At 42.5% G+C, this 25,340-nt stretch overlaps 1 protein-coding gene across 4 annotated transcripts in view; it reads right to left on the bottom strand.

The window, feature by feature from the left end:
• Positions 1-25,340, bottom strand: part of LOC136579225 (cohesin subunit SA-2-like) — a 94,937-nt gene that overhangs the window by 64,354 nt on the left and 5,243 nt on the right. For 3 of the 4 annotated variants that reach the window (XM_066579653.1, XM_066579644.1, XM_066579659.1), the window contains exons 2-9: positions 24,430-24,550; positions 21,646-21,712; positions 18,158-18,301; positions 16,302-16,398; positions 7,240-7,316; positions 4,405-4,476; positions 3,349-3,553; positions 2,698-2,849 (exon numbers count right to left, since the gene is read on the bottom strand). In XM_066579653.1, the coding sequence (XP_066435750.1) occupies positions 2,698-2,849; positions 3,349-3,553; positions 4,405-4,476; positions 7,240-7,316; positions 16,302-16,398; positions 18,158-18,301; positions 21,646-21,712; positions 24,430-24,470 (855 nt within the window). In that variant the 5' untranslated portion in view covers positions 24,471-24,550. The remainder of the gene's footprint in view (positions 1-2,697; positions 2,850-3,348; positions 3,554-4,404; positions 4,477-7,239; positions 7,317-16,301; positions 16,399-18,157; positions 18,302-21,645; positions 21,713-24,429; positions 24,551-25,340) is intronic. The other variant, XM_066579660.1, reaches the window with a different exon arrangement.

The raw sequence follows: 25,340 nt of genomic DNA, 5'->3' as shown, positions 1-25,340 counted from the left end.
GCTGCGAGAACTCTCGCAGTGGGATCTGACCCGGCAGTCTGCAGGAGGCCTTAACTATGTACAAAAATGATATTAGGCAGCTATTCCCCTCAGTATAAGGGCTCTTTCACACAAGCGTATATCGGCCGCCATTTTCATGGCTGGCTGATATACGCTACGATATGATGCATTGGATTCCAATGCATCAGATCACATGGCCATATTCCCGCAGCATAAAAGCGCCCGGCCGGGCCAATATAGGGAGCCAATGACAGCAGCCGGAGAAGGGAGGTGGGGGTGGGGGGGGGGGTTTAGCAGCGTGATTGCTAAACTCCCTCCCTCTTCTCTCCTCCTCTCCGGCTCTTTGCAATGGGAGGGGGCGTAGCTCAGCTCCGCCCTGTTCCACCCCATCCCATTGCTGGCTGCAGGGAGGGGGAGGTTGCTTAGTTCCGCATCTGTCCCACCCACTCCCATTGCAAACAGCCGGAGAGAAGAGGTGAGCCGCGAGAGGAAGGGAAGGGGAGGCAATTGCGGCCTAGGCATACATGCGCCAGGGCCGTGCCGTCTGAAGGGACGTTCACGCGTTTTTACGGTGCCGGCGGGCACACGTAAAAATGCCTATGGCCTTGTGAAAGAGACCTAAGAAAGGTGTGTAAGTGGTTGTTCATCAGTATTTTGCACCTGTGCAATGCTCCTCTACTTAGCAGCTAGGTTGTCTGCATGCTGAGGGAAGTGGTGCTTTTTCCTACCCTCCTTTGTCTGTGATTTGGAAATAACTGTAATAGAGTGTTATCGCTAGATCAAGTGACAAGGTAGTGGAAGCTGAGTTGGACTAAAAATGCAGCTCAATTGTACTATGGACAGGTGGAAGGGGGTAGATGATCTGCATGGAGAGTACAGCATAACAAAGCAGTAATACTAGAAGGTGCAGCATGCTAGGGCATGGAGAGTGTTGAGATAATCGGAATCTCCCCACACTGTCATATTGCCTTTTTTTCCGTTATCCTCTCTAATACTTATAACTTGGAGTGAATGTAATAAGCAATTATAGGCTGCTTTTTCATAGACTGCACTTCCCCGTGTAGAAGACTCACACAAATTTACAAATGATTCTGCTGATTCCTTCTTGTCACAGTGGTCGTGTCTCACAAATGCCTCCCTGTGTAATGTGCCCCCTTTAGAGCAAGCTAGTTATCCCTCAGGAAAGTAGGCAAATGATCGTTCCAGCGATGATCATTCCTGTGCTTTTACACAGTTAGAATCATCATTAGTGAATGGCGGTGGAGCTGATCATGATCGATGATCATTCCAGCCCGCCTGCCTCCATTTAAAGTTGCTCACCTTTAGGGCTCCAGCACACTTGCGGTTATTTTTGTACATTTTTTGTCACATGATTTTGCTGCATTTTTTTAACGCGAAAGTCAATAGGACTTTCTAATGTTAAAAACGCATTGCGATTTTTCGTATGATGTGATGCGTTTTTAACATTGGAAAGTCCTATTGACTTTTGCTTTAATAGAACGTAGCAAAATCGCTTGAAAAAAAACATGCAAGAAAAACACAAGTGTGCAAGAGCCTTTAATAACTGCCTGTTTACATGGGCCAAATCGTCACATAGTTTTTATGCATGCAGAAACTGAATAATGAACGAATTTATCAATTATTGTTGAGTCATGCAAGCATTTAGACTGAACGATAATCTTTCAGTTTCTCGCTGATTACGGAAATATGTACAATTTCTTGGTTCATGTAAAAGGGCCCTTGTGGCCCTTTTACACGGGCCAATAGATACTTAAGCGACTGCACAAGCGCTGACGACCTTAGTGCAGAGTTTTTACACAGAAAGACTTCCCGCTGGATCATGGGCTTCTTGTCCGCTTCTCTCTCAGCTCTTCACATTCTACGTGAAGCGCTGACCATTTACACAGGACGAGAAGCCCGTGATCCAGCAAAGATTTTTAAGCTGACTGAAAAGTCAGTTTTACAACTTGTGATCGAAAAGTGAGCGTTTTTTTTTCTCGCATTCACACTGAACGATTATCGCTCAAATTCGTTCATTTGAACAAATTTTAAGTGATAATCTTTACGTGTAAATGGATAGATTTTGCTAATATGTCAGTCCTCCAATCTGCAGTGCCTTGGAAAGCAATACAAGCAAAGAAACCAAACAATTAGAAATGTTTAATGAAAATCAAAGTCTTCATTTCCAAAGACACATGGATTAAAAAAAAAAACTAAAGAGTGTGAAGGTGTCCATATCCTTAAGGACACCTTACTGATTACATCATCATTGCTTTTAACACAGAAATAAGGATATATTCTGGACAACTGTTTTACAGATGGTGTTTAATTGAGCATGCCTCCCATAATAGATATAGAATATTTTAAAGGATTGTTAATCTATATGTGGTTAAGATCAGCTCTAGAGATGAGCCTGCCCGCTCGGGAGCAAAGATTCGGCTGCCGGCGGCGGGCGGGGAGCGGTAGGGGAGAGCGGGGAGGAACGGAGGGGAGATCTCTCTCTCCCTCTCTCCTCCCCCCCCCCCCCCCCGCTCATGGCTGCAACTCATCTGTCACCCGTGCTGGCAGCCGAACCTTTTCTTCCAAGCGGGGAGATACTCGCTAAGGGCAATGCTCGATCGAGTAATTGTCCTTAGCGAGTATGCTCACTCATCTCTAGTCAGCTCCTTAAAACCAGTATCATGTCAGATGTCATACCTTTTTCCTCTTCTTGTCCAGCTGTTCAAGCCTTGGGTTTATCCTTTTAAGTTCAGCTCGTTTTTTCTCTACTTCATACAATCTGTCGGAGTTGTCTATATTGATATCCAGGTTTATGACAACTCTTACAAGTGCAGTAAGCAATTTTACAGCTTGTGCAAACAAGAGAAATAGTGGTTAAAATGTATGTAAAATATACACCAACTAACAGTTTTCTTAATATGTAGTTGTTTTCTAATATTCCCTAGCTAAAAGAGCAACATCCAGTTGTCCTTGCAAACTGTACTACACAATGCTCAAAACAGCAGCTATGTAAGGCATAATACTTGTACGTCCCACAAATTACCGATGGACTTGGGGGGTCGGGGTTGGCAAGCCTCTTTGGCTCTATGGGGCCCAGACGTTCCTGAAGTCTCTGCATTTTCCTCCTGTACCCACTTTTGTTAGCCATACACTTGATTTGAACACTGTAAATATTTCTCTAGTTATATTTGGTCTTTTTGTGAATCTATCACTTGTACCTTTTAGCAGGCCTGTGTGCCTCGTCCTTCTGTAACAATTTGCATTCAATACTTTTCTGTTTGTCTTGTAACTGATTTTTCTTTAATAAAGAGAGATTTACAAAAAAAACCCTGTACATTAAAAACCTACCTGACAATGTACTGGTATGCCGGAAAGCTCTAACACAGGAGTCTGACAGTCCGAGAAGCAGGGAAATAATGGTATTCAGCAGATACCCATCATATATGACACTATACTGACACTGCTGAATCAGCACGGCTGTGAACTCACAGAAGTTGGACCTAAATTTTTTCCAATATATTCCTGGCCTAATTAGAGGGTAATCTTCTGTGTCCTGTAAAACACAATAGTGAGTTAGATATATATTGTAAAGAGACAGATTTGCATATTGTATAGATATTAAAATTACCAAAAAGTTTTTACATCCTTAATTCACTTGAATCAGTCTGGGTTTTTGCGGACTAAATCCACAGCTATTAATTTGAGACAGTTGTATCTTAATCTAGAAGTACCAGTAGACAACGATGGTCAAAGAGTGATATGTTCGTTGGACGTGGCCAAGGCCTTTGACAGTATAGAATGGTGCTTTGTGTTGGTGATACTAGGTAAGATGAGCTTTGGACCTTCCTTTATAGACCCATACCGCCATTCATGGGTTTAATATAGTGGTTATGCCTTCTCTTGTGTCCATCATGCCTTTTTTGTCTCTTCATCCTGGGTCTTTCCCTCCTTACCGACATTTGCCCATATATTTACAGGTATATTTCCTCTGTTGGGCATGTTGTTGTCCCCTTTCCTTTGTCCAACACTTTTTGCCCATATGGGCTAAATTACACCCCTTTCTGTGTATATCTTTCCTTCCTGTCCGAATCTCTCTATTGTTGCATTATGCTATATTGATTTAAAAAAAAAAATCTTTAATAAAAATTGAATTGGGAAAAAAATGGGAGACCCCCAGAGCTAAATTTCAAGTGCCATGCCAAAGGGTCTGAATACTTAGCTTTTCATTTTACAAAAGATTTCTAACATTCTATTTTCACTTTGTCATTAAGAGGTATCAAGTACAGAATGATGTAAAAAACTTGCCATTTTTTTAACTCTGCACACGGCCAGAGCATAACAAAATGTTTAAAAAAAGTGAAAGGGTCTGAAGACTTTCCAAATGCATTGTATAGTGTATCTTACCAAATTGACTGGCCAGGTGATGGTTAGAATCCAAGGATAGGCCATGAATTTCTTAAACTGCAGACCAGTTTCCTAAAAAGATCAAACTGTGTGAGCTTCATATTAAAACAGGTTAGGATAATCTAGTCAGTGCTTCATAACAGAAAGGATACACTTGAGTAATAATTCTATGAATTACAAGTATACTTAAAGAGGGTCTGCTTTCAAATATTCTGAAAGTAGGAATGTTAAAATGACTGGACACACATATTGTACATATACAGTGGTCCGTCAAGTTACAATATTAATTGATTCCAGGACAACTACTGTATTTTGAAAACTATTGTAACTGGGGGCCATAATTATAAAAAACTGGTTATTGGTTACAAAGCCCTAAAATGCCAACACGAAGTATAAAAAATGAGGATTAAAGTAAAATAAGTGCATAGTTTATAAAGCTAAATCAAGTCCCTACATGCTTAAGCAGGAAATAGCTGCTGAAAACTGAATCGCCTACTATAGTGAGGACTGATTTTTAATGGTTCTGTAAAGTACACAGTAGACCAGAAAACTAAAATAGAGCCACCCTCATCTGGTATCCAGAGGTTCAGCTCATCCTAGCACATATAGTACCACACTGAACTGTAGAGAGGCGCTACTAGACAGCAAACTAGTGCATGCACTTTAGTAACATAGGGGTTTACTGCCCATGCTAATTAGCTGGAATTTACAATCAATTCCACATATTGCTGATCTGAGCACAGTTCTTGGGTCTGATCCATTCATGCACCATAATAATACGCAATACCCGTATGTGCTTTAATAGCTCTGGGTGGAAACAGGGTAATAAAACTGGTCAGCGAACTGGACCAATTCAGAACGTATAAGGTTTTTCATCTAGTGAAAGCCTAAAAGAACTGTTAGCAAAAAGACTAGTTGGGTAAATTTAGGCATTCACTTATAATAATTTGTCTATTAAAAGGCCACTCCAGGGGAAAAAACATTTTTCCATCCCTGCATGCACACATGATTGCCTTTCACACTCTAGAGGTCTCCTCTGAATATTGCAGTGCAGTGCAGCCTCCTCTCTGATACTTATCAGGCACTATCTTGAGAGTGAGGTTTTTTTTACTTTCACATCAATCCCATGATGCATCAGCACAGCATTATTTAGAGGCTATGCCATTTCTGCCTGATGGGTGGACAGTTTCATTATTATTACCTTCTATATTCACCTAAATAAGCTAAAGACCAAAAGTATACAGTCAGGGGGCTAAGATGTGATCTCCTCTATTATAACTGTCTGACAGGAGCTGTGCGATCATCTGTGTAACTGTGATAGGAGTGTCTGTGTTCCACTCTAGGCAATTTCTGTGGTAGGTTCTATGCAACAACATCACACAAACTGAGAAATTAACTAGTTTCATTCACCAGGATAGCCACAAGTAAATCTGAGCTGGTCAGAATTTTCTCACATGACCATCTGAGAAACAAAAGAGGCCAAGAGTCTCTTATTTGTACTGGGAAGATAGCTACATATTAAATTTTTTTTTTAAATCACCGGAGTAGCCCTTTAATGTACGAATTTTTGTTCTATTCTTTGTAATAGTTCTGATTTGATAATTTTACATTTTGGGATTACATCATCTTGAAGTAAAAAACAGAATGCCTCGGACCAATCACGGTGAATTCAGCATGAGTAAGTAGTAACAAGGACACAGCAGTAAAATTAGGATTTTTGTACTTACCGTAAAATCTCTTTTTCCTCTCGTTCTATGGAGAGCACAGCTGAAGACCATGAGTATATCTACTGTCACTACAAAGCAGACATTTAAGTTAAAAAAAAGTATTAGCTCCTCCTGCAGACACCAAGCTAATCAGTTTTAGCTTAGTATCTCTAGGATGTAGACCTTCCTTTTACCAGTCTTCAGTTGTTTTAGTTCTGGAATTTTTGAAATACAGGGCTGGCATTAGACTCTCCTTGTTACCTCACGAGGGGAGCGAACAAACTTGAGTTAACCAGTCAATCGCCACCCAACCCTCAGAAGAATAGGAGGCACGGCCAACCGTTAGTTTGACCCTGTGGTATTACGGTGCGGTGGAGTGAGGGGGGGGCGGTGAGATTCTGGCAGCATGGTCCCTTCCTCCTCCTAGCAGCACAGCTCACGCCTCGCTTCAGCTGCAGTATTCACAGGGGCTCCTGCAGAGTCTCCTATTGCCATTGGCTATAACCATGATCTTCAACTGTGTCCACCAATGCAATGAACAAGAAAGGTATTGTGCTCTAAAATTGACCAAAAAAACTATAAATACTGTATCTTAGGTTTTGGACAGGTGAACAGGCACATTTATTTAGACCATTTTCTGCTAACTCCTGGCCCCTTTTTAATGACAGGAACAAGAGTTACATATGACAACCAGAGGTAGATCTTTATATAAAAAGGTAGATGTGCCATGTTGGATTGTTTTGGCCATTGTTTGGTGCAGTTATTGGAAATTGATTTCTGCCAAATGACAGATTTGCATCTCATCAATAAAAGCCTAGACTAGACCATAGATCCCAACAGAGATTGATGGGTGGTGTCATTCTAAGTTATGGCGTTGTCATCCAAAAGAACAACATTCATAGACCAACCATAAATGGCAAGTCATTCAGAAAAAGGCCATCAGGAATGACTTGTGTATGCTCAGCTTTAGATAATTTCGCCTATATAAGGCCTGAGTGACAACTAATAACGCCATCATTACCATTTCCACAGCATTTGTTACTTAGATTTCCAGAGTGAGTACACTAGCCATGCCGGTGGTCAGCAAGCTTTCCTAGAAACAGATATAAGAAAAAGTGACTTTTTTTACCTCATCAAACTCTTCAGTCAATTTCTGCATTATGTTTCTGTTCTGTGGATTCTGAAACAGCTCTGCTGTTACCACCCCTGTGCACATAAAAAGAAAGAAGGCTTTCATGTATACACAAGACCAGTTTATATGTAACAATATATAGTGAGCATTTGCCTGAAATATGATATAAAGACGTTCTACAACATAGTAACTTACAATGTGTTCAGAAAAACAAATCTAATGCCTGAAACATGAGCCCAGGAACTCACAGATAATCTCCCTCTCCAAATTCTTTAAGTGCACAGGATATCTGCAAATGTTCCAGGTGGGAGAAACTCACAAATAACACATATTACAATCCCACTTGACAAAGTATGTATGTGTAACATGACAAAATGTGATGTCTGCCCACCCAAGTAGTTGTGGGGTGAGTAAGTCCTATTAAATACAGAGTATAAATTACAGGGATTAGTCCAACAATAAAACTAATGCTACTGCGCTTTACATTTTAGAAATATAGTACAAGGCCCCTACACTGTAATGCACTTTAATTTAATTACAGCAATTAGACAAACTAAGATTACGGCTGGTTTACACAGGCCGAAGATCGCTCAAACGACAGTGTGAGTGACAGCTTTGAGCGATCATTTTGCATAAACTATTAAGTAGCTACTCAGCTACTTAGTAGCAATTAAATGTGCAAATAAAGCCTTCACTGAATGCAGTTAATAGCCAGAGGGCTCTTATCTGAGCTCAGATCCTTTGTTCTCCACGGGTAAGCAATGCTATCAGCACTCCCCGTGGAGACCTGCTGATAAGGCTGAATGACGATTTTTAGGCAAGACTGAATTTAACGATCAGCTAGCAGTGCCTGGAAAGCAAACGATGGGCGCACATTTAGACGCGCCGATGATCGCTAAAACGATTGCCGATTAGCAATTTTTTAGCGATCATCGGCTGGTGTAAATGGGCCTTAACAGGTGACACTGATGGACATAGATGATAAAGTTGATGTACAAACTAAAAAAGGAACTGGAAGCACTTCCGCAAAACTGTCTCTCCGTACATTTGCACAGAGGGGATAAAAATACATCACTTAGGACTTGGATGAGTCCCCTGAGGTGGCGATCCCTGCTCAGAAATTGTTTAATGTAATATGGGAGCGGATGTAATAAACAAGAAAGAGTTGACAAATAGTTTATGCAACTTTTTATTATATTGTATCCTGTATTCATGCTCATCTTGTATGTGCCAAGGCTTTTAACAAAAACATTTTGAACATAAAAATAAATCACTTACGGCTAATACTCATAGACGGATTTCTGCAGCTATTAGGTTCTATTGAACCTAATACCTTTCTGCCTTGCCATGTTCCCGCTGTGGAATTCTACCGCAGATTTCCGCAGCGTGAAAGAGATTGCAGCATGTTCTATTTGCCACGGTCGGCTTACATTGTAGTCAATGGAGGCCGTCCATCCTGCAATACGTCTGCTGTGTGCACAGCGGAAGTATCACGAGAATACGCAACACCACTGGCACGTCATGCCCTGTACTGTGCATGTGCACCAGCTCGCCGGACGGGACTCTCGCAGCAGATTCAGAGAGGAGAGTATGGGTTCTTTGTGGGGCGCCGTGTCAGATATTCTGCCGGCCGTGGGCATTAGGCCTTAGGCTAGTTTCACACGGGCGATCGCGATTTTGGTGCGAGAAAATCATTGCAAAATTGCGATTTTTGAGCGTCAGCGATGCTTTATTTAAAGCATAATCTTTCATTGCTGCCGCATGCAATAAAAAACGCACAATTTTTTATCGCAAATGTCAATAAGATTTTCTGATGTTAAAATCGCATTATAACACATGTTTGTTGCGATGCAATAAAACGCAGGCTCCATAGGGATACATGGGAGATTTAAATAAATAAATCTCATATCGCAGAACTATAGAGAAGGCTACGTTTTATTTTTATTTCTCAACATCTCATCAGTGAAAATATCGTTGACGGCAATGACCCCATTGTAAATTGGTGGTTTCCTAAACTGCTTTTTTTTTACTGACAAATGCATCAGGTGTAAATTTGCGTACTTTTCTCACCCGTGTGAAACTACCCTTAGGGCTTGGTCAGACGAGCGTGGTTTACACGCTGCTAAGCAACGTGTACACTACTCTGCTGTCATCCTGAAAAAGATCGCGTGACCGGGCTGCTTCTAGCACCGTGGAGCAACCCGGTCACACATTCGTGGTGCAGGCTGCGTCCTTCCACAGGTCCCATAGGAGCCTATGGAAAGCACCCTGCACCACTGCGTACCAGAGAGCTGACAGGTGAGTCGGCACTTGCTGTCCTTTCTTTTTTTAGAAGCACATAAACCACGCTCGTCTGACCGAGCCCTTAGGTTGCTTTCACACCTGCATTAGGGCTCAGTTCAGGGTTTCAGTCTGCCTGCTCCGTTTTAGGAGAGAAACTGAAATAAAATGGTAATAAATGAGGTTGGGGAGGAGGGTGGAGAAGGGTGTTTAAAAAAAACAACAAAAAAAAACAGAAAGAAAATAGAAAGACTTCCGCTTGCTTCCATCACGTCAAGTTTTTGGGGGTTTTTTTGGATGGAAAAATTAAGCCGCAGACTGCACCATTTTCCCAATTTAAAAAAACGGCAGAATGGAAGCACACTGAAGCCTTTCAATTTGCTTTCCATTTTTTGAAACTCCACTGAAATCAATGGGGGAAAAAATGGATTTATTTTATTTCAGTTTCTCTCATTCAAAAACAGAGCAGAGAAGTAAACCAGAACGGAGCCCTAACACAGGTGTGAAAGCAGCCTTACAAGTGTAGAACCTATGAAAGACGAAGCCTGTTTGGGCCTTAAGGGGTTGTGCCAGACTGGACATTTGTCACCCATCTATCCATTCAAACTGTGGTCATGCAAAGAAGAACTGGAGTTTCAAGATCCCATTCCAGTGATCAGTGGGAAGACTTTGAAACTATTTTTCTGGAAGCGAGCTATGGTCTTTATTGTTTCCATTTTGTGATGCATACAACTTTTTGATCACTTTTTATTCCATTGCTTTGGGATAAAGGTGACCAAAAATGAACACTATTTATTTTTCTCTACGACGTTCACTGTGCACGATAAATAATAATGGTGTTTTAACCCCTTAACGACGGCCCCATTGGGAAACTACGTCCTCAGTAAGTGGGCTTTAATCCTAGAGGACGTAGTTTTATGCATCCTCTTTGGATTAATGCCCACTTGCCTGAGGACGTGACAGCTCCATGCTGTCGGTGCCCGCAGGTAGCCGACAGCATGGAGCTGTCATCCCAGGATGCAGGCAGTCTCCCCCGGCATTGCGATCGGCGCTATCCAATGGATAGCGCCGATCGAAAAAAGTAAATAAAACAGTGAAAAAAGTTAGATATTCAGCTGCCCTGATGGATCGGATCCATCAGGGCAGCTAAAAATACTCACCCGCCTTCTCCCCGCTGCCCGCTGAAGATCTGGTCCTCCCGGACCCGCCGCCGGCCTTCTGCGCATGCGCGCCAGACGATGACGTCACGCGCACGCGCAGAAGCCCGGGAGCCCCCGGCAAATTTAAAAACTCCTGACTCCTGGCTCCTGAAGGTAGCTGGGAACCAGGAGGTGTTACATTGGATAGCAGCGATCGCGAAAAAGTTAAAAAAATTTTTTAAAAAGTCAAGTTTCACCTCCCCTCATGGATCGGATCCATGAGGGGAGGTGAAAATACTCACCTCGGGTCCTCTGCGATGTCCCGGGACCCGAAGTGCACGTCTGCGCATGCGCGCCCAATGATTGACATCGAGCGCGTGCACAGAGGGGCTCGAGCCCCGGGAAATTTAAAATCCCTCTGCTCCAGGCTGCCATGTGTAGCCAGGAGCAGAGAGATGTCACCAGGGACATGATCACTGTCATCTAATGGATAGCAGTGATCATGTAAAGTAAAAAAAATGTGTAAAAAGTAAAAAAAAAAAAAGTTTAAAAAAGTTAAAAAAGCTTGCATTTCATCTCCCCCCACGGATCATATCTGTGAGGGAGGATGAAATGACGTACCTAAGGCCCGCGGATTTATCCGCGGACCTTACCCCAGCTTCTGCACACGCTGCCGTCACCACAATGGCAGGCGCATGCGCAAAAGCTGTGATAATTTAAAATCTCCCTGCTCCTGGCTACAAAACTGAGCCGAGAGCCTGGAGATTTCACGGGGGGCCGCGGTGAGCGGTTCCTGATCACGTGTTCGCTGTTATCCAATGGATAATGGCGATCACGTAAAAGTAAAAAAAAGGTGAAGGTTCATCTCCCCTCACCGATGCGATCGGTGAGAGGAGATGAAACTTTTTACCGGAGGCCTCCGTATTTGCACCCCGACGCGATCTTCCTCCGTGAACTTTCCCGGATTCTGCACATGCGACCACCGGCAAAACACCGGGCACATGCGCAGGAGTCGGGGAGCCCAGGAAAATTTAAATCTCCTGGGCTCGCCGAGAGCCTGGAGCAGTGACGGGTGGCCTCGTTGAGCGGTCCCCGGTCACGTGATAAAAAGGTAGCGATCCACCTTAGGCCGGTCTCACATGACCGGATAGGAATTACGGATTCCGCATGCGTCTGATCCGCGGTAATACGCAGATGAAGCGCATTGGATTACACAGTTCCGCTCACATTAGTGGGTCGGAATTGTGTAATCCACTCGCAGAAAAGAGAACGCAGCATGTTCTAATTTACCGCGGATATCCGCAACATAGAGCCCATTGTGCTCCATGGTCGCGGATATACCCGCTGCCCATACGCAACCACATTGTATACGGGCTGCGGGTACACACGTCAGCGCTAAGTGACGGTGCGGAAAAAAAAAGGGTTGCGCATGACCGCCTGTGTGAGTAGGCAGTTATGCGCAGTACATTACGCGGCCGTATGCAGGGTTACAGCCGGGCTCACAGCTGGGATCTGCTGCGGGCCTCCGCAAGCAGATTCCGCCTACGGCTGCGAGAGCCCGGCGTTATTCAGACCGCTACCTGTAATACGCAATAAGCCCCGGGAACGTTCGCCTTCATGCAGTTCCAGGAGCACCTTGTTGAGCGCCTTCTGTGTGAGACCGCCGCACCTCATCAAGCTTACGGAGACTCACAGAGCGCCACTTTTTACACCCCATACCCGCCACTGAGGTCAAGAAATACCCCCAAAAAGCATGAGAGGAGGGGGGATACCGGTTTTATTGCCCCATGTACCCATCCCAACCAGCCTCCCCCTGTCTTTGGAAATACTACACAGTTCACATTATTACTTTTATCTAAGATTTAGGGAATGCCGAAAAGGGCGCGGAGTGTGTGTGGGGTGGGGGTGGGGGGAATTGTTTTAAGGTTTCAATTTTTATTCCGTACAAATGAACAATGGGGCCTGGGATTTATTCAGTTGTGCCCTGAAATCCAACGGGTGTTCCCTCCTTTATAGGCCTTGCCATGTGTCCTGTAAGTAGATTAGGGCTACAATGGGTATGTTTTTGAACAAGGGACAAACGGGGGTATCCATTTTGGGGTGAATGTCTTCATTCCTATGTACACTGTACAAAAAAAACAGTTTTTAAATTGACGAAATTGCCCAAAAAATGAAAATCGTAATTTTTTCCTTCTGCTTTGCTTAGATTTATTCAAATACTGTGGGGTCAAAATACGCAGTACACCCCTAGATGAATTTGTTAAGGGGTCTAGCTTTCAAAATTGGGTCATTTGTGGGGGTTCTGGGGGTTCTTTATCGTTTGGCCGCTCAATGGCTCTATAAGTGGGCGATGGGGCCTGGAATTTATTCCGTTGTACCCTGAAATCCAACGCGTGCTGCTTCTATTATAGGCCTAGCCATGTGTCCTTTAAGTAGATTAGGGCCACAAGAGGTATGGTTCTGAACACGGGACAAACAGGAGTATCCATTTTGGGGTGAAAGTCTTCATTCATTTGTGTGCTGTACAAAAAAAAACAAGTTTTTAAATTGATACATCTGCCAAAAAAATGAAAATTGTAATTTTTTTCCTACTGCTTTGCTTAGATTTATTCAAAACTTGTAGGGTAAAAATACACAATACACCCCTAGATAAATTCATTAAGGGGTTTAGTTTTCAAAATGGGGTCATTTGTTGGGGTTCTCTGTTGTTTTGGCCGCTCAAGTGCTCTACAAGTGTGCTATGGGGCCTAAATCACCTTCATGCTAAATTTCTGTTCTGAAAGCCACCGACTACTCCTTTAATTTTGGGCCCCGTTGTGCATCCAGACAAAAGATTAGGGCCACAATGGGTATGTCTCTGAACATGGGACAAACAGGGGTATCTATTTTGGGGTGCAAGTCTTCATTCATGTGTGTGCTGTACAAAAAAAAGCTGTTTTTAAAATGACAGAATTGCCAAAAAAACGAAAATCACATTTTTTTCCTTTTGCTTTGCTTGAATTCATTCAAAAACTGTGGGGTCAAAATGGGCAGTACACCCCTAGATAAATTCGTTAAGGAGGTCTAGTTTTCAAAATGGCGTCACTTGTGGGGTTCTCTTTGGTTTTGGCTGCTCAAGAGCTCTACAAATGTGCCATGGGGCCTAAAACGCCTTTAAGCAAAATTTATGTTCTGAAAGACACCGACTACTCCTTTCGTTTTGGGCCCCGTTGTGCATCCAGACATAAGATTAGGGCCACAATGGGTATGTCTCTGAACACGGGACAAACAGGGGTATCCATTTTGGGGTGCAAGGCTTCATTCATGTGTGTGCTGTACAAAAAAAGCTGTTTTTAAAATGACAGAATTGACAAAAAAACGAAAATCACAATTTTTTCCTTTTGCTTTGCTTGAATTCATTCAAAAACTGTGGGGTCAAAATGGGCAGTACACCCCTAGATAAATTCGTTAAGGGGTCTAGTTTTCAAAATGGGGTCATTTGTGGGGGTTCTCTTTGGTTTTGGCCGCTCAAGAGCTCTACAAAGGTGCTATGGGGCCTAAAACGCCTTCAAGCAAAATTTATGTTCGAAAGACACAGACTACTCCTTTCATTTTGGGTCCCGTTGTGCCTCCAGACATAAGATTAGGGCCACAATAGGTATATTTCTGAACACGGGAGAAACGGGGGTATCCATTTTGGGGTGTAAATCCTCATTTTCATGGGCACTATAGGAAAAAAATATGGCTTTAAAATGACATATTTGCAAAAATATGAAATTTTATTTTTTCTCCTCTAAATTTAATTAATTAATGAAAAAAAACTGTGGGGTCAAAATACTCAAGACACCCCTCAGTGGATACATTAAGGGGTGTAGTTTTTAAAATGGGGTCGTTTGGGGGGGGTATCTATTATTCTGACACTAATGAGCCTTTGCAAACTTGGCTTGGTGCAGGAAAACAAAGTGTTCCTCAAAATGCTGAAAAGTAATGTTAAATTTGTATGTCCTCTAAATGGTTAAAAAAACACAAAAGTTTTTCAAATGTGCATTCAGAATAAAGTAAACAGATGGAAATATATAGCGTATCAAAAATTTGTACAGTATGTTTGGAAAGATTTGGGATATTACAGTTGAAAATGTGAAAAAATGAAAATTTTTTCAAAATTTGCCCAATTTTGGCGCTTTTAATAAATATACACAAATTATATCGGTCTCTTTTTACAACCAAAATGAAGTACAACATGTGGCGAAAAAACAATGTCAGAATCACTTGGATATGTAAAGCCTTTACGGAGTTATTCTACCTTGAACGACGCATGTCAGATTTCCAAAATTTGGCTCTGTCACTAAGGCGCAAACAGGCTTCGTCACTAAGGGGTTAATATCGGACTTGTATAGATGGGTCAACACCAATTCTGCTAATGTTTTATTATCGCTTAGATTTTTATGTAATAAATGGTTAAAGAGTTATTTAGGGCTTTTAATATTTGTTTTTTGTTATATTCTTGAACATTTTATTAAACTTTTTTAGGCCGGCTGTCCACAGGCAATGCGGTAACCCACAACGAAGCACCGCGGCGGGAGTCGCTGCCCTGGAGCAGGAGCCGCCGCCGAATCTTCGCTGGTCATCCCTATCTAATCGATAGGCTGACCGCGGAGAATCGGGGCAATTCGCAGCATGCTGCAAATTGCCCGCCATGAGCGGAGAATCGCAATGATTCTCCGCTCGTGGACAGGTGCCGGCGCTTTCCATAGCAACGCTATGGGAAGCGTCGGCCGGCGTGATTCCCTGCCGTGGACAGGGGGCTTTAATCTTAGTTCTTTAAATTTCCAGTGGGAATTTAAGACTTTACCGTATGATCATTTGTATAACACACTGCAGTACTTATGTATTGCAGGGTATTGTGCCTCAGCACACTGGGAAAAACAAAACCATTGATTTCAATTATTTTGTTTACACTATTTGGATTCTCACACATTAATAGTATAAGAAAAGATAGGATTTGCCCAATCTTTCTCACACGTAGTTAATACTACATGCGAGAAAGATAGGGCAAGAGCTTCTCGTTTTTTTCTTGTTGGTTTGTTTTTATTTAAAAAAAACATGAAAAATCACTGGTAGTTAAAAGGATTAATTTACATAAAACAGAAACACTTCAGTTACATACCATACATTACACAAGGTTGTTTAAAAATAAAAGGTACATAAATATTAGTTTGTTAGGCCCACGGGCGATCCAGATTCTGCAAGCGGGAGCCTGTAGAGGAATCAGTCTCTGACCGCGGCCGACAACCCCACGTACCTTCTATTTTCTGTATTGCAGATGACCGTGGCAGCTCGCTGTCAGTCATGCACAATACGGATTTTTTTTTTTATTTTAAATCTTTGTTTTTTTCGATGATGCGGGTACCCGCAACCTATCCGCAATGTCAACTGTGGATGGGCTGCAGGTCGGACGGCTTGCATTGAAATCCGCACAAAAATAGAACGTGCTGCAATTTTCAAACCGCTTGTGGAAATCGCTATCTGCTCATCTGAGCAGGCATGTGAATGCTCTATTCCATCAATATGTGCGAAATACCGCAATTCAAATCTGGTTGTGTGCAGCCGGCCTTATTCATATTTTGCATGAAAGAAAAATAAATGAATGAATGCAATTACCTTGACATCCTGAGCACTGAATGTAGAAATTAATAAGATCAAGCAGAGCTGCATCCCTGTCCGCTTGATAGGCTTCAATCCAGTCATCTACAACAGACTACAAAGGGCCACCATGAGATAAATTACACCTACTTAGTATGCTAACATGGTCTACAGTGGTTCAGCAGAATGGTAGCTGAACAGTCTCTGCGTACTGTGCATACCAGTAAAGGAGCGTTTTTATCTGGAGGTTCCGTCACACACGTCAAAAATGGCACTGTGACAGAATCCCCAGACAGAAACAAATGGAACTATTCACTGTTATTAGCATGATGTGTCTTTAATCTGTTGCACTACTATCTGTTGTTTCCTTGGCCAACCACTGTCTTGTGGCTGTACTCAGTCTTGGTGTATGAAACTGTCTTCCACAACCTCACCTTTCTAGCAGAGTTTTAAGCTTCCTACACATCTGTTTCAATTAAAGACTCTTTTAACCTATATATGAAAACAATGATCATTATCACCTGTTTGGTATAACTGGTTAATAGTAGTCATACAACTGAATATAATCCTACAAAATCCCTACCTAGAAGAATTGATGCGGTTTTGACGGCATAAGGTGGTCACACCAAATACTGATTTGATTTTGATTTCTCTGTTATTCATGCACTATGTATTTTATTAACTGACAAAAATAAATTATTAACTAGAGATGAGCGAGCATACTCGTCCGAGCTTGATGCTCATTCGAGTATTAGGGTGCTCGAGATGCTCGTTACTCGAGACGAGCACCACGCGGTACTCGTCTCGAATAAACGAGCACTGACCATTGAATTCAATGGAGCCGGCAATACAGCTGGCTCTATTGAAAGCAATGGGCTGCGGCGTACGCGGGATGAATTGTCGGGAAGGGCTTATATATTTAAGCCCTTCCCGACAATTCATCCCGCGTATGCCGGCAGCCCATTGCTTTCAATAGAGCCGGCTGTATTGCCGGCTCCATTGAATTCAATGGGCTAACATCGTTCTTCTCTGCCACAGCTGTTACAGCTGTGGCAGAGGAGAACGATCTTTACGCTGACAGTGGGGGGGGGGGGGGGGTCTCACTCTTGCCGCTATTGTGGCTTAATAGTGGGACCTGGGAACTTGAGATACAGCCCAAAATGTAGCTCCTCGCCTGCCCTATTCGTTTCTGTGTCGTTTCCATCACTTTCTTGTGTTTTGCAGATTTTCACAAATGAAAACCTTAGCGAGCATCGGCGATATACAAAAATGCTCGAGTCACCCATTGACTTCAATGGGGTTCGTTACTCGAAACGAACTCTCGAGCATCACTGAAAGTTCGACTCGAGTAACGAGCACCCGAGCATTTTGGTGCTCGCTCATCTCTATTATTAACACTTCTATTTTTGAAAGCATTCTTACTCTACAGACTTTTTGCCATATACACTGTATTATATTATACAGTACTTAAAGCTTTTGCACGATACTGCATATACACAGTGGTGTTTAACCCGTTACATAAGGTACATTTGAAGAACTATATGAATACATAAAGGATAAATGATATGATCTTGCAAACCCTCAATGTGGAAGGAATACGAGTGAAACTGTGGTCCGAGCCTAAGCAAAACTACTGCAATTGTGACCAGTTTTAAAGAAACAGATCCTAAAGGTTTCAGAGAGTGAAGTTTTGTAAGAACAGTGTTGCCTCATATACTGATTTGCTATACAACAAAAAAGCTTGGCATAAAACAGATCATCTGAATCAAAGCTCAGCCTCTCAATTTATAGTACAATGTCAAACATTGCAACTTTTTGGAAGGCACAAAACATGGCCCCACAAAGTGCTGAGTAGATTCTATATGAAATCTTACCTGTATTGCTCGTTTTCCAATGCTGATAACCTCAAACAAGGTAACCGCTTCGGTTACTTCCCCATTTGATATGCGGCTGTCCCTGCTCCGCCTTGGGGAATTTCTGCGAGAGAGATTTTCAGACTGTCTTCGGCCTCTCTTTATCTAGTATTTAATAATCAAAGTAATGAAGATGAAGCTTGCAGTATTGGGCTAGTCAAGTATACAAATAATTTTAGTGCAATCTATCGCAGGATAACATGTACAATAAAGGGAGGATTATTGAGCTTACTAAACACCCCTCTGAAATACCAACTTGAAGCCAAAAGAACATCATTTACATGCCTGCACTTTACTGCTCTGTTTAGGGTGATCAATTTTGCTCACCAGTTCAGTTTTGTTAATGTATCAGTGAGATGGCTCCAGAAATCAAGGGAACAGTTAGGCATCACAATATAATCCCAAATCACTTAACCTTTTGACACAATGTGATGAAAATATTGTGGTGTCAGTATGGAGAAAAACTGACCCCGCAGCACAATCACAGATAACTCTAATTGTGGACATTATGCATTTTGATACAGCTGTCAATTCTGACAGTGGTATTTAAATGGCCCAAGAGAGGGAGAGGGCTTCATCTGTTTTCCGAACAGCTTTCCCGCAATGAGATCACAAGGAGTTGTTTCGGTCTGGTGTCAGCCTGAGGGCTTGTGTATGACCACAGGGCTGTCATGTATTTCTAACTATTAAGCCATGCCTGTAGCAGGGCTTAATAGAATGCCTGCAGAAATACAGTATAATACAATACTGAAGTATTGCAGTATATTGTACAAACGATCAAACAATCGCTACTTCCAATTCTCATAAGGACTTTAAAAAAATGTACACCGCAGCAATCCATGAATCCGAAAAATGTATGCACTTTTTTAAAACCACATGAGTTTCTTTTTCTGCAATTCTCAAATGCTGCAAAAACGCACCCAAAACACCATTTGTGAGTGCAACCTTTGGAAGCATAAGAGATTCTGATTCAATTTCACCTGCTTTGATGCAAATGAAAGTGACAGCAGGTGCAAGGTTGCTATTACATGTTAACACTCTTGTAATAACACTAATTGCCAGGCTGCACCTGCACTTGCCGGCTCAGCCCGGCAATTGTTTGGAAAATATGAGCAATAGTCGCAACTGCTAGTGCTCATGCAGCCTCAGACAACCCTCCCCTAAGGTGAAAGGTTTTGCAGGTAGTAGCCATGGGAAATTTCTCTCTTCATATCCTTCCTGGCTGATTCTTTTTCCATCTTGCTAGTGTCCTCTTGACTACTAGTACATGAGGTGTTACCTGCAGCCCAATCAGATTGCACAAAAAGTCCTGCTCCCACAGGATGGCACATCCATATGTGCCATCTTTAAAAAGTCTGCCATGTCTCCCAGCAAAGTCTTAGCTGCATGGAGCAGATACCAGGGTACAGGCTGTTTCACCAAGAGAGCCATCAGGGCCGTAGAAGGGCATCAACCCAACAGGAGGAGCACTGCCAGAGCCTTACAAAATTACCTCTAGCGGGCTACTTGTCTGCGTGCTTCTGTTAGAAACAGTCAAAAACAGACTCCATGTGAGTGGCGTGAGGGCCCAATATCCTGTAGTAGGACCTGTGCTCTCAGCCCAGCACCGTGCATGCCAACTGCCATTCATCAGAAATGCAGGCCCAGTCATTGGCGCGCAGTTTTCTTTACATATAAGAGCAGGTTCACAGTGAGCATGTCTTTCACTCATCAAGGTTCGATCTAAGATTTAAGTGTTCCCTTAGAGGGGTCTTCTGAGTTCCTAATCTTAGCGGCAGTGGAGAAGAGGGGGCACATAAGGGGTTATAAAAAATAAAATATCATACTGTTTACCCACATGACTGCGGTAACTAATGGGGGGCCCGGCAGGGACATCATCCGTGATGTGCCATAAACTGCCTTGGAGCTTCTACTTTAGAAGCCTACGTGACATGTTAGTGAGACATCACCAAGCCTGCTATCCTGGTAAAATCAATTGGCAGATGCTGCAGTGCTGGACTGCCAAGATGGCAGTTCGGTGCTGCAGTGAGTTTATTACTATAGATGATCGAGTATACTCGCTAAAGGCAATTGCTCGAGCGAGCATTGCCTTTAGCAAGTATCTCCCCCGCTCGAGGCTGCAGGTTCGAGTGCCGGCGCGGGCACGGAGTTGCGGGGGAGAGCGGGGCGGAACGGAGGGGAGATCTCTCTCTCCCTCCCTCTCTCCCCCCCCCGCTCCCTCCTGCTGACAGCCGCTACTCACCGCTCCCCCGCGATGGCACCCGAACCTGCAGTCTCGAGCCGGGGAGGTACTCGCTAAAGGCAATGCTCGCTCGAGCAATTGCCTTTAGCGAGTATACTCGCTCATCTCTATTTATTACTTTTACATAGGTTTGGCCAAAACTTTATAAAAGTAACAACTCAAAAAAGCCCTTTAACCTTTTGAGCAAATTGTTCCCTTAATATTTTGAGCAATGTATTTTAGCACCAGGACTTTCAAAAACAAAAAAATATTTCAGTATATCAGCAACATAACACTTGATAGCAGTAATCGTGTATGCAAAGATATTCTTTAAAATTGCCGTTAGTTTCCAATTTTCTGCCAACTAAAAAACTGAACATTCTAAAGACTGGTAAGGGGATATGTACTGAACGTCTCCATTGCTTTTCCATCTCTTGTGGATATTACTAGTCAGCATTCGAATTTCCAATGTAATGCTACTGGTAAAGCAAATATTAGAATTAACATAACGTGTCATTAAGAAAAAACTGCATATACTGATACTAAGAAAATAAAAGAAAAAGGCAAAGAAACTATGCAAGAAAACACACGTAGGCCCAATGTCCACGGGCGGATTTGAATTACGGATGATCCGTAGTTCAAACAGCCCATAGGGAAGCATGGAGCGTCTGCACTTCAATTAACACCTGCGGATTTGATTTGCGGATGGCACGCACGGAAAAGAAATCGCAGCATGCTCCAAGGATTCTGTGCAGATCTCTATGGAAGCAAGCGATCCACAATGCATCTGCAATTAAATTGCGGATGCATTGCGGATTTATGGGCAGATATCTCTCTGGTGGCTTAGAGACCAAGCAGGGAGGTGGGGAGAAGGGGGAAGGTAGGCACTTTGGTCTTGCGATTTTTTTTCCACAAGGACGATCTGCACTGCATCTGCGTACATCCACGCGGAAAAAGGAAAAAAAATAAAATAAAAAAAAAATCACATCCACAATCCCCAGCAAGCATTTAAAAATAATTTCCACACTGACACGCAAGTCTTCCACTGCGGAAATCTGCGTGTGGAATCCATGCATGCCGTGGACATGAGGTCATACTCTATACTAAATAACATTTCTATGAAATAACCCTTTTATACAGATAATTATCAGAAATGAACTTTTCTTTTAATGTACCCTACACTAGCCCTTTCAGGACTAAATATGTGCTTAATATTCTAACAACCTACCGGGGTCATCGAACGGTCCAGGCTTCCATTGCTTATTCTAGCAAGAGAAATGCTGTTTGCATTCTCCCTGTAGTAATATCAAAATATTAATTATTAAACCATAAAATCTAATATCAATTACTGCATTTATAACAATTGCGAATATAGCAATATTTACTATATCAAAAGACTGAGCAACATCTAGTGACGGCTCTGTTTCTATACAGGAAGAGAACTTTCACTATAGGTGATGTGGGGGAAAGCCAGTGCTGCGCAGCCCCTATAACTCAGAGCTCCGTTTGAATCGCATCTTCAAAGTATGTTAACGCTGAATAAGACATACATTCGCACACTGCACATACTGTGTTTCCCCGAAAATAAGGCATCCCCTGAAAATAAGACCTGGTAGAGGTTTTGTTGAAGTGCTAAATATAAGGCCTCCCCCAAAAGTAAGACCTAGCCCTGTCCCTGCTGTGTGATTCTGCTGTGATGAGCTCCCCCTGGTGGCTGGAAGCTGCCATGCCTTCCCTGCTGTACAAGTGGTCCAGGAACTGCTGTGAGTGATCGTTACAGTCTCCAGACAGTGTGTGGGAGCCAGCTACTTTATAGACCTTATTTTTTGTGGCCCTGTGTGTGAGTCAGGCAACCAGTGTGTCACTTTGATTCTTTAGAGGGTGATCGTTACAGTCTCTAGACAGTGTGTACATGGAAATGATAGAAGTGACAAGAAATTCTTGATAGGATTCACAGTTTATCTGGTTATGCTGGTTTGTGATGACAAATACTGTACAGTATATAAGAAATGTCCATTTTTTCTTTGTTCAACAACACATGTGAATTCTTCTTCATGGAAAAATAAGACATCTCCTGAAAAATAGACCAAGTGCATCTTTGGAAGCAAAAATTAAAGGGGTTGTCCCGCGGCAGCAAGTGGGTCTATACACTTCTGTATGGCCATATTAATGCACTTTGTAATGTACATTGTGCATTAATTATGAGCCATACAGAAGTTATAAAAAGTTTTTTACTTACCTGCTCCGTTGCTAGCGTCCTCGTTCCCATGGAGCCGACTAATTTTCGCCGTCTAATGGCCAAATTAGCCGCGCTTGCGCAGTCCGGGTCTTCTTCTGTTCTCAATGGGGCTCCGTGTGGCTCCGTGTAGCTCCGCCCCGTCACGTGCCGATTCCAGCCAATCAGGAGGCTGGAATCGGCAATGGACCCCACAGAAGAGCTGCGGTCCACGGAGGGAGAAGATGCCGGCGGCCATCTTCACCGGTAAGTATAGAAGTCACCGGAGCGCGGGGATTCAGGTAAGCGCTGTGCTGTTTTTTTTTTAAGTCCCTGCATCGGGGTTGTCTCGCGCCGAACGGGGGGGGGGGGGGGTTTGAAAAAAAAAAAAAACCCGTTTCGGCGCGGGACAACCCCTTTAATATAAGACACTGTCTTATTTTCGGGGAAACCGGGTACCTGTTCAGGGTTCAGCATAAACCTGGTGACAGGTTCCCTTTAAATGATAAAATTCTGGCTGTCTGCAACCACCAACAGAGCCGACTGCACACTGTTTAATTACAGAGTGAAATGTATAACAGTATGTAGTAAGCGGATACATTCCTCCTAGTGGTGCCTGCAGACATCCAGAAATGTATTACCCAAGTCTATGGCATGCATCTACAAGGCCCAACATATTATACGCCACATGTACTGTAGTGAAATTAGTAAGCAAATTACAAATAAACAGCAGCATTTCCTATTATTAGCTAGTCGCCAACCCCTTTAGTGATGCTAATTGGAAAATTATTCTGTTTCATGGCATCTAACAGAGAAATCCAATATTTATTGAATGGTCAACTCCCTTTACGTTTACAGTGTATCTGTAGAAAGAATCTTTGTTTGCAGAATGCAGACTTCTTGCTGGTTTGATGAGTTAAATATTTTCTAGAGATATTATAGTAGACATGATGATTAGTTAGCGTAAAATGTCTATTGATTTGTAATAAACTAGAAGTATTACGCAGCTGTAGTGATTTAACTCTGTAGAGGCTAATGGCTGCATAATTTCATTATGGTAATTGCTGGACAATGGCATGGTGAAAGATGTGTGGTATAATGTTAGCCTAATACAAAGTTCCACAGCAGCCTCTAAGAGTTAAATCACAATACTATATGTATACTTATATTCATTATTGGGTGTTTCCCCAGCTCTACCTCCCCACAACACTGAAACTTCTCAAACAAAGACTGCCACCTACACTGGAATTCCTTTAGCTTGACCGCATGCTGAGAGGACAAAGTGCACATGTACACTGGACTTGAGAGAAGGTGGGGAGGGAGGCAGGGAATTCTATATGACCAAGCGAATACGAATATGTATACGTTACTGATGTAATCTGTTATACGCCCATAAAGGGCAGGTATTATGTGTTTCAATAAATTAGGGCTCTGGAATTGTAACTCCAGAGAGCTGGTTGAGATTCAAGGCTGATGACTTGTGTCCGATTGGTTTCTTTCATTATATGTGCACACTATACAATTAGGAAGCTACAGAATACCCTGAAACCTGCTGGAGAAAAATATGATCCAGTACAATATTAGGTATTACTACAGCATGTGTCCACCTTAGGTCTTAAACAAAGAACCGGTCAAGAAACAATGTCAAACAACAAGAACTTTTTTGTTTTCTTGTTATTTGACATTGTTTCTTGTCCAGTTCTTCATTAAGAACCTTACGTGGACACATGCTGTAGTAATACTGAGATATTACGGGCATTTTTACACCATCCCATACTGTAAAGCTTGACATCTTACTTTTGACAGAGATCTGCTGATGAATTGGATACAGCTATCATATCTTATGCATTTTGCCTTCAGGATATAGCCAATACGTCTTCTACTGTCTTCTTCTCCCCCAGCAGTCTTTCAAGAAAACCTGTGGAATTGTACAGAATGTTTAGGATAACCATACTACAACTAATGAAATAATGTCAGGGTATTTGTACGGTCTCAGTACAGCTTATACACTAAACTACCAGCTTGTTTCACCAAGGCCATCTAATATCACGCTAAGGAAATATGTCCTGGGGTTCCATCGCAGCTGCCGAAAACTGCACTGTGAAGGAACCCCCGAAACAGAAGTGAATTATTCACTTGCAGTAGTGAAAAAGACACCGCTTTGGTGTCCGTTTTACAAAGGTTCCGTTCCTTTTTGTTACACAGCCGACTACGCTATTCCAAATATAGTAGAACCGAACTGAACCCTTCCTTCACAGTGCTGGTTTTGGCCGCTGTAATGGAACCCCCTGACATAATCCCACAGCGAACATAGAAGGACAGATTTCCTATTAGGAGAGCAACGATCGCAGCTTTCATCCTCTACCAGTAGACTCTCTGTAGAGGAAAGTAGAGAAGGTGAGGATCATAGTTCACTAAGAATTGCCTTTAGGTAGTATGCTACAATACAATGTGAACAAATACAAGGGAAAAAAAACAAACAAGTAAAAATTTGTACAAATATAAATAGATTCTGCAAAAAAAAAACCTTTTCGGTAAGTTCACATGGCGCTTTTCACCACATATTTGATACAGAATCGGAATTGATTCTGCATCAAATCATTGACTAAATCCGCATGTGAATTGTCTCACCTTCTGCTCCAGTCCCGGGATTGACTGATGACAGAAAGCTGCAGGATCTCAGCAGGATGTATTCTCCCTGCAACTGG

This window comes from Eleutherodactylus coqui, chromosome 1, assembly GCF_035609145.1.
Source record: "Eleutherodactylus coqui strain aEleCoq1 chromosome 1, aEleCoq1.hap1, whole genome shotgun sequence".
Lineage (NCBI taxonomy): Eukaryota > Metazoa > Chordata > Amphibia > Anura > Eleutherodactylidae > Eleutherodactylus > Eleutherodactylus coqui.
This window is presented reverse-complemented; position numbering and strand designations above follow the sequence as displayed.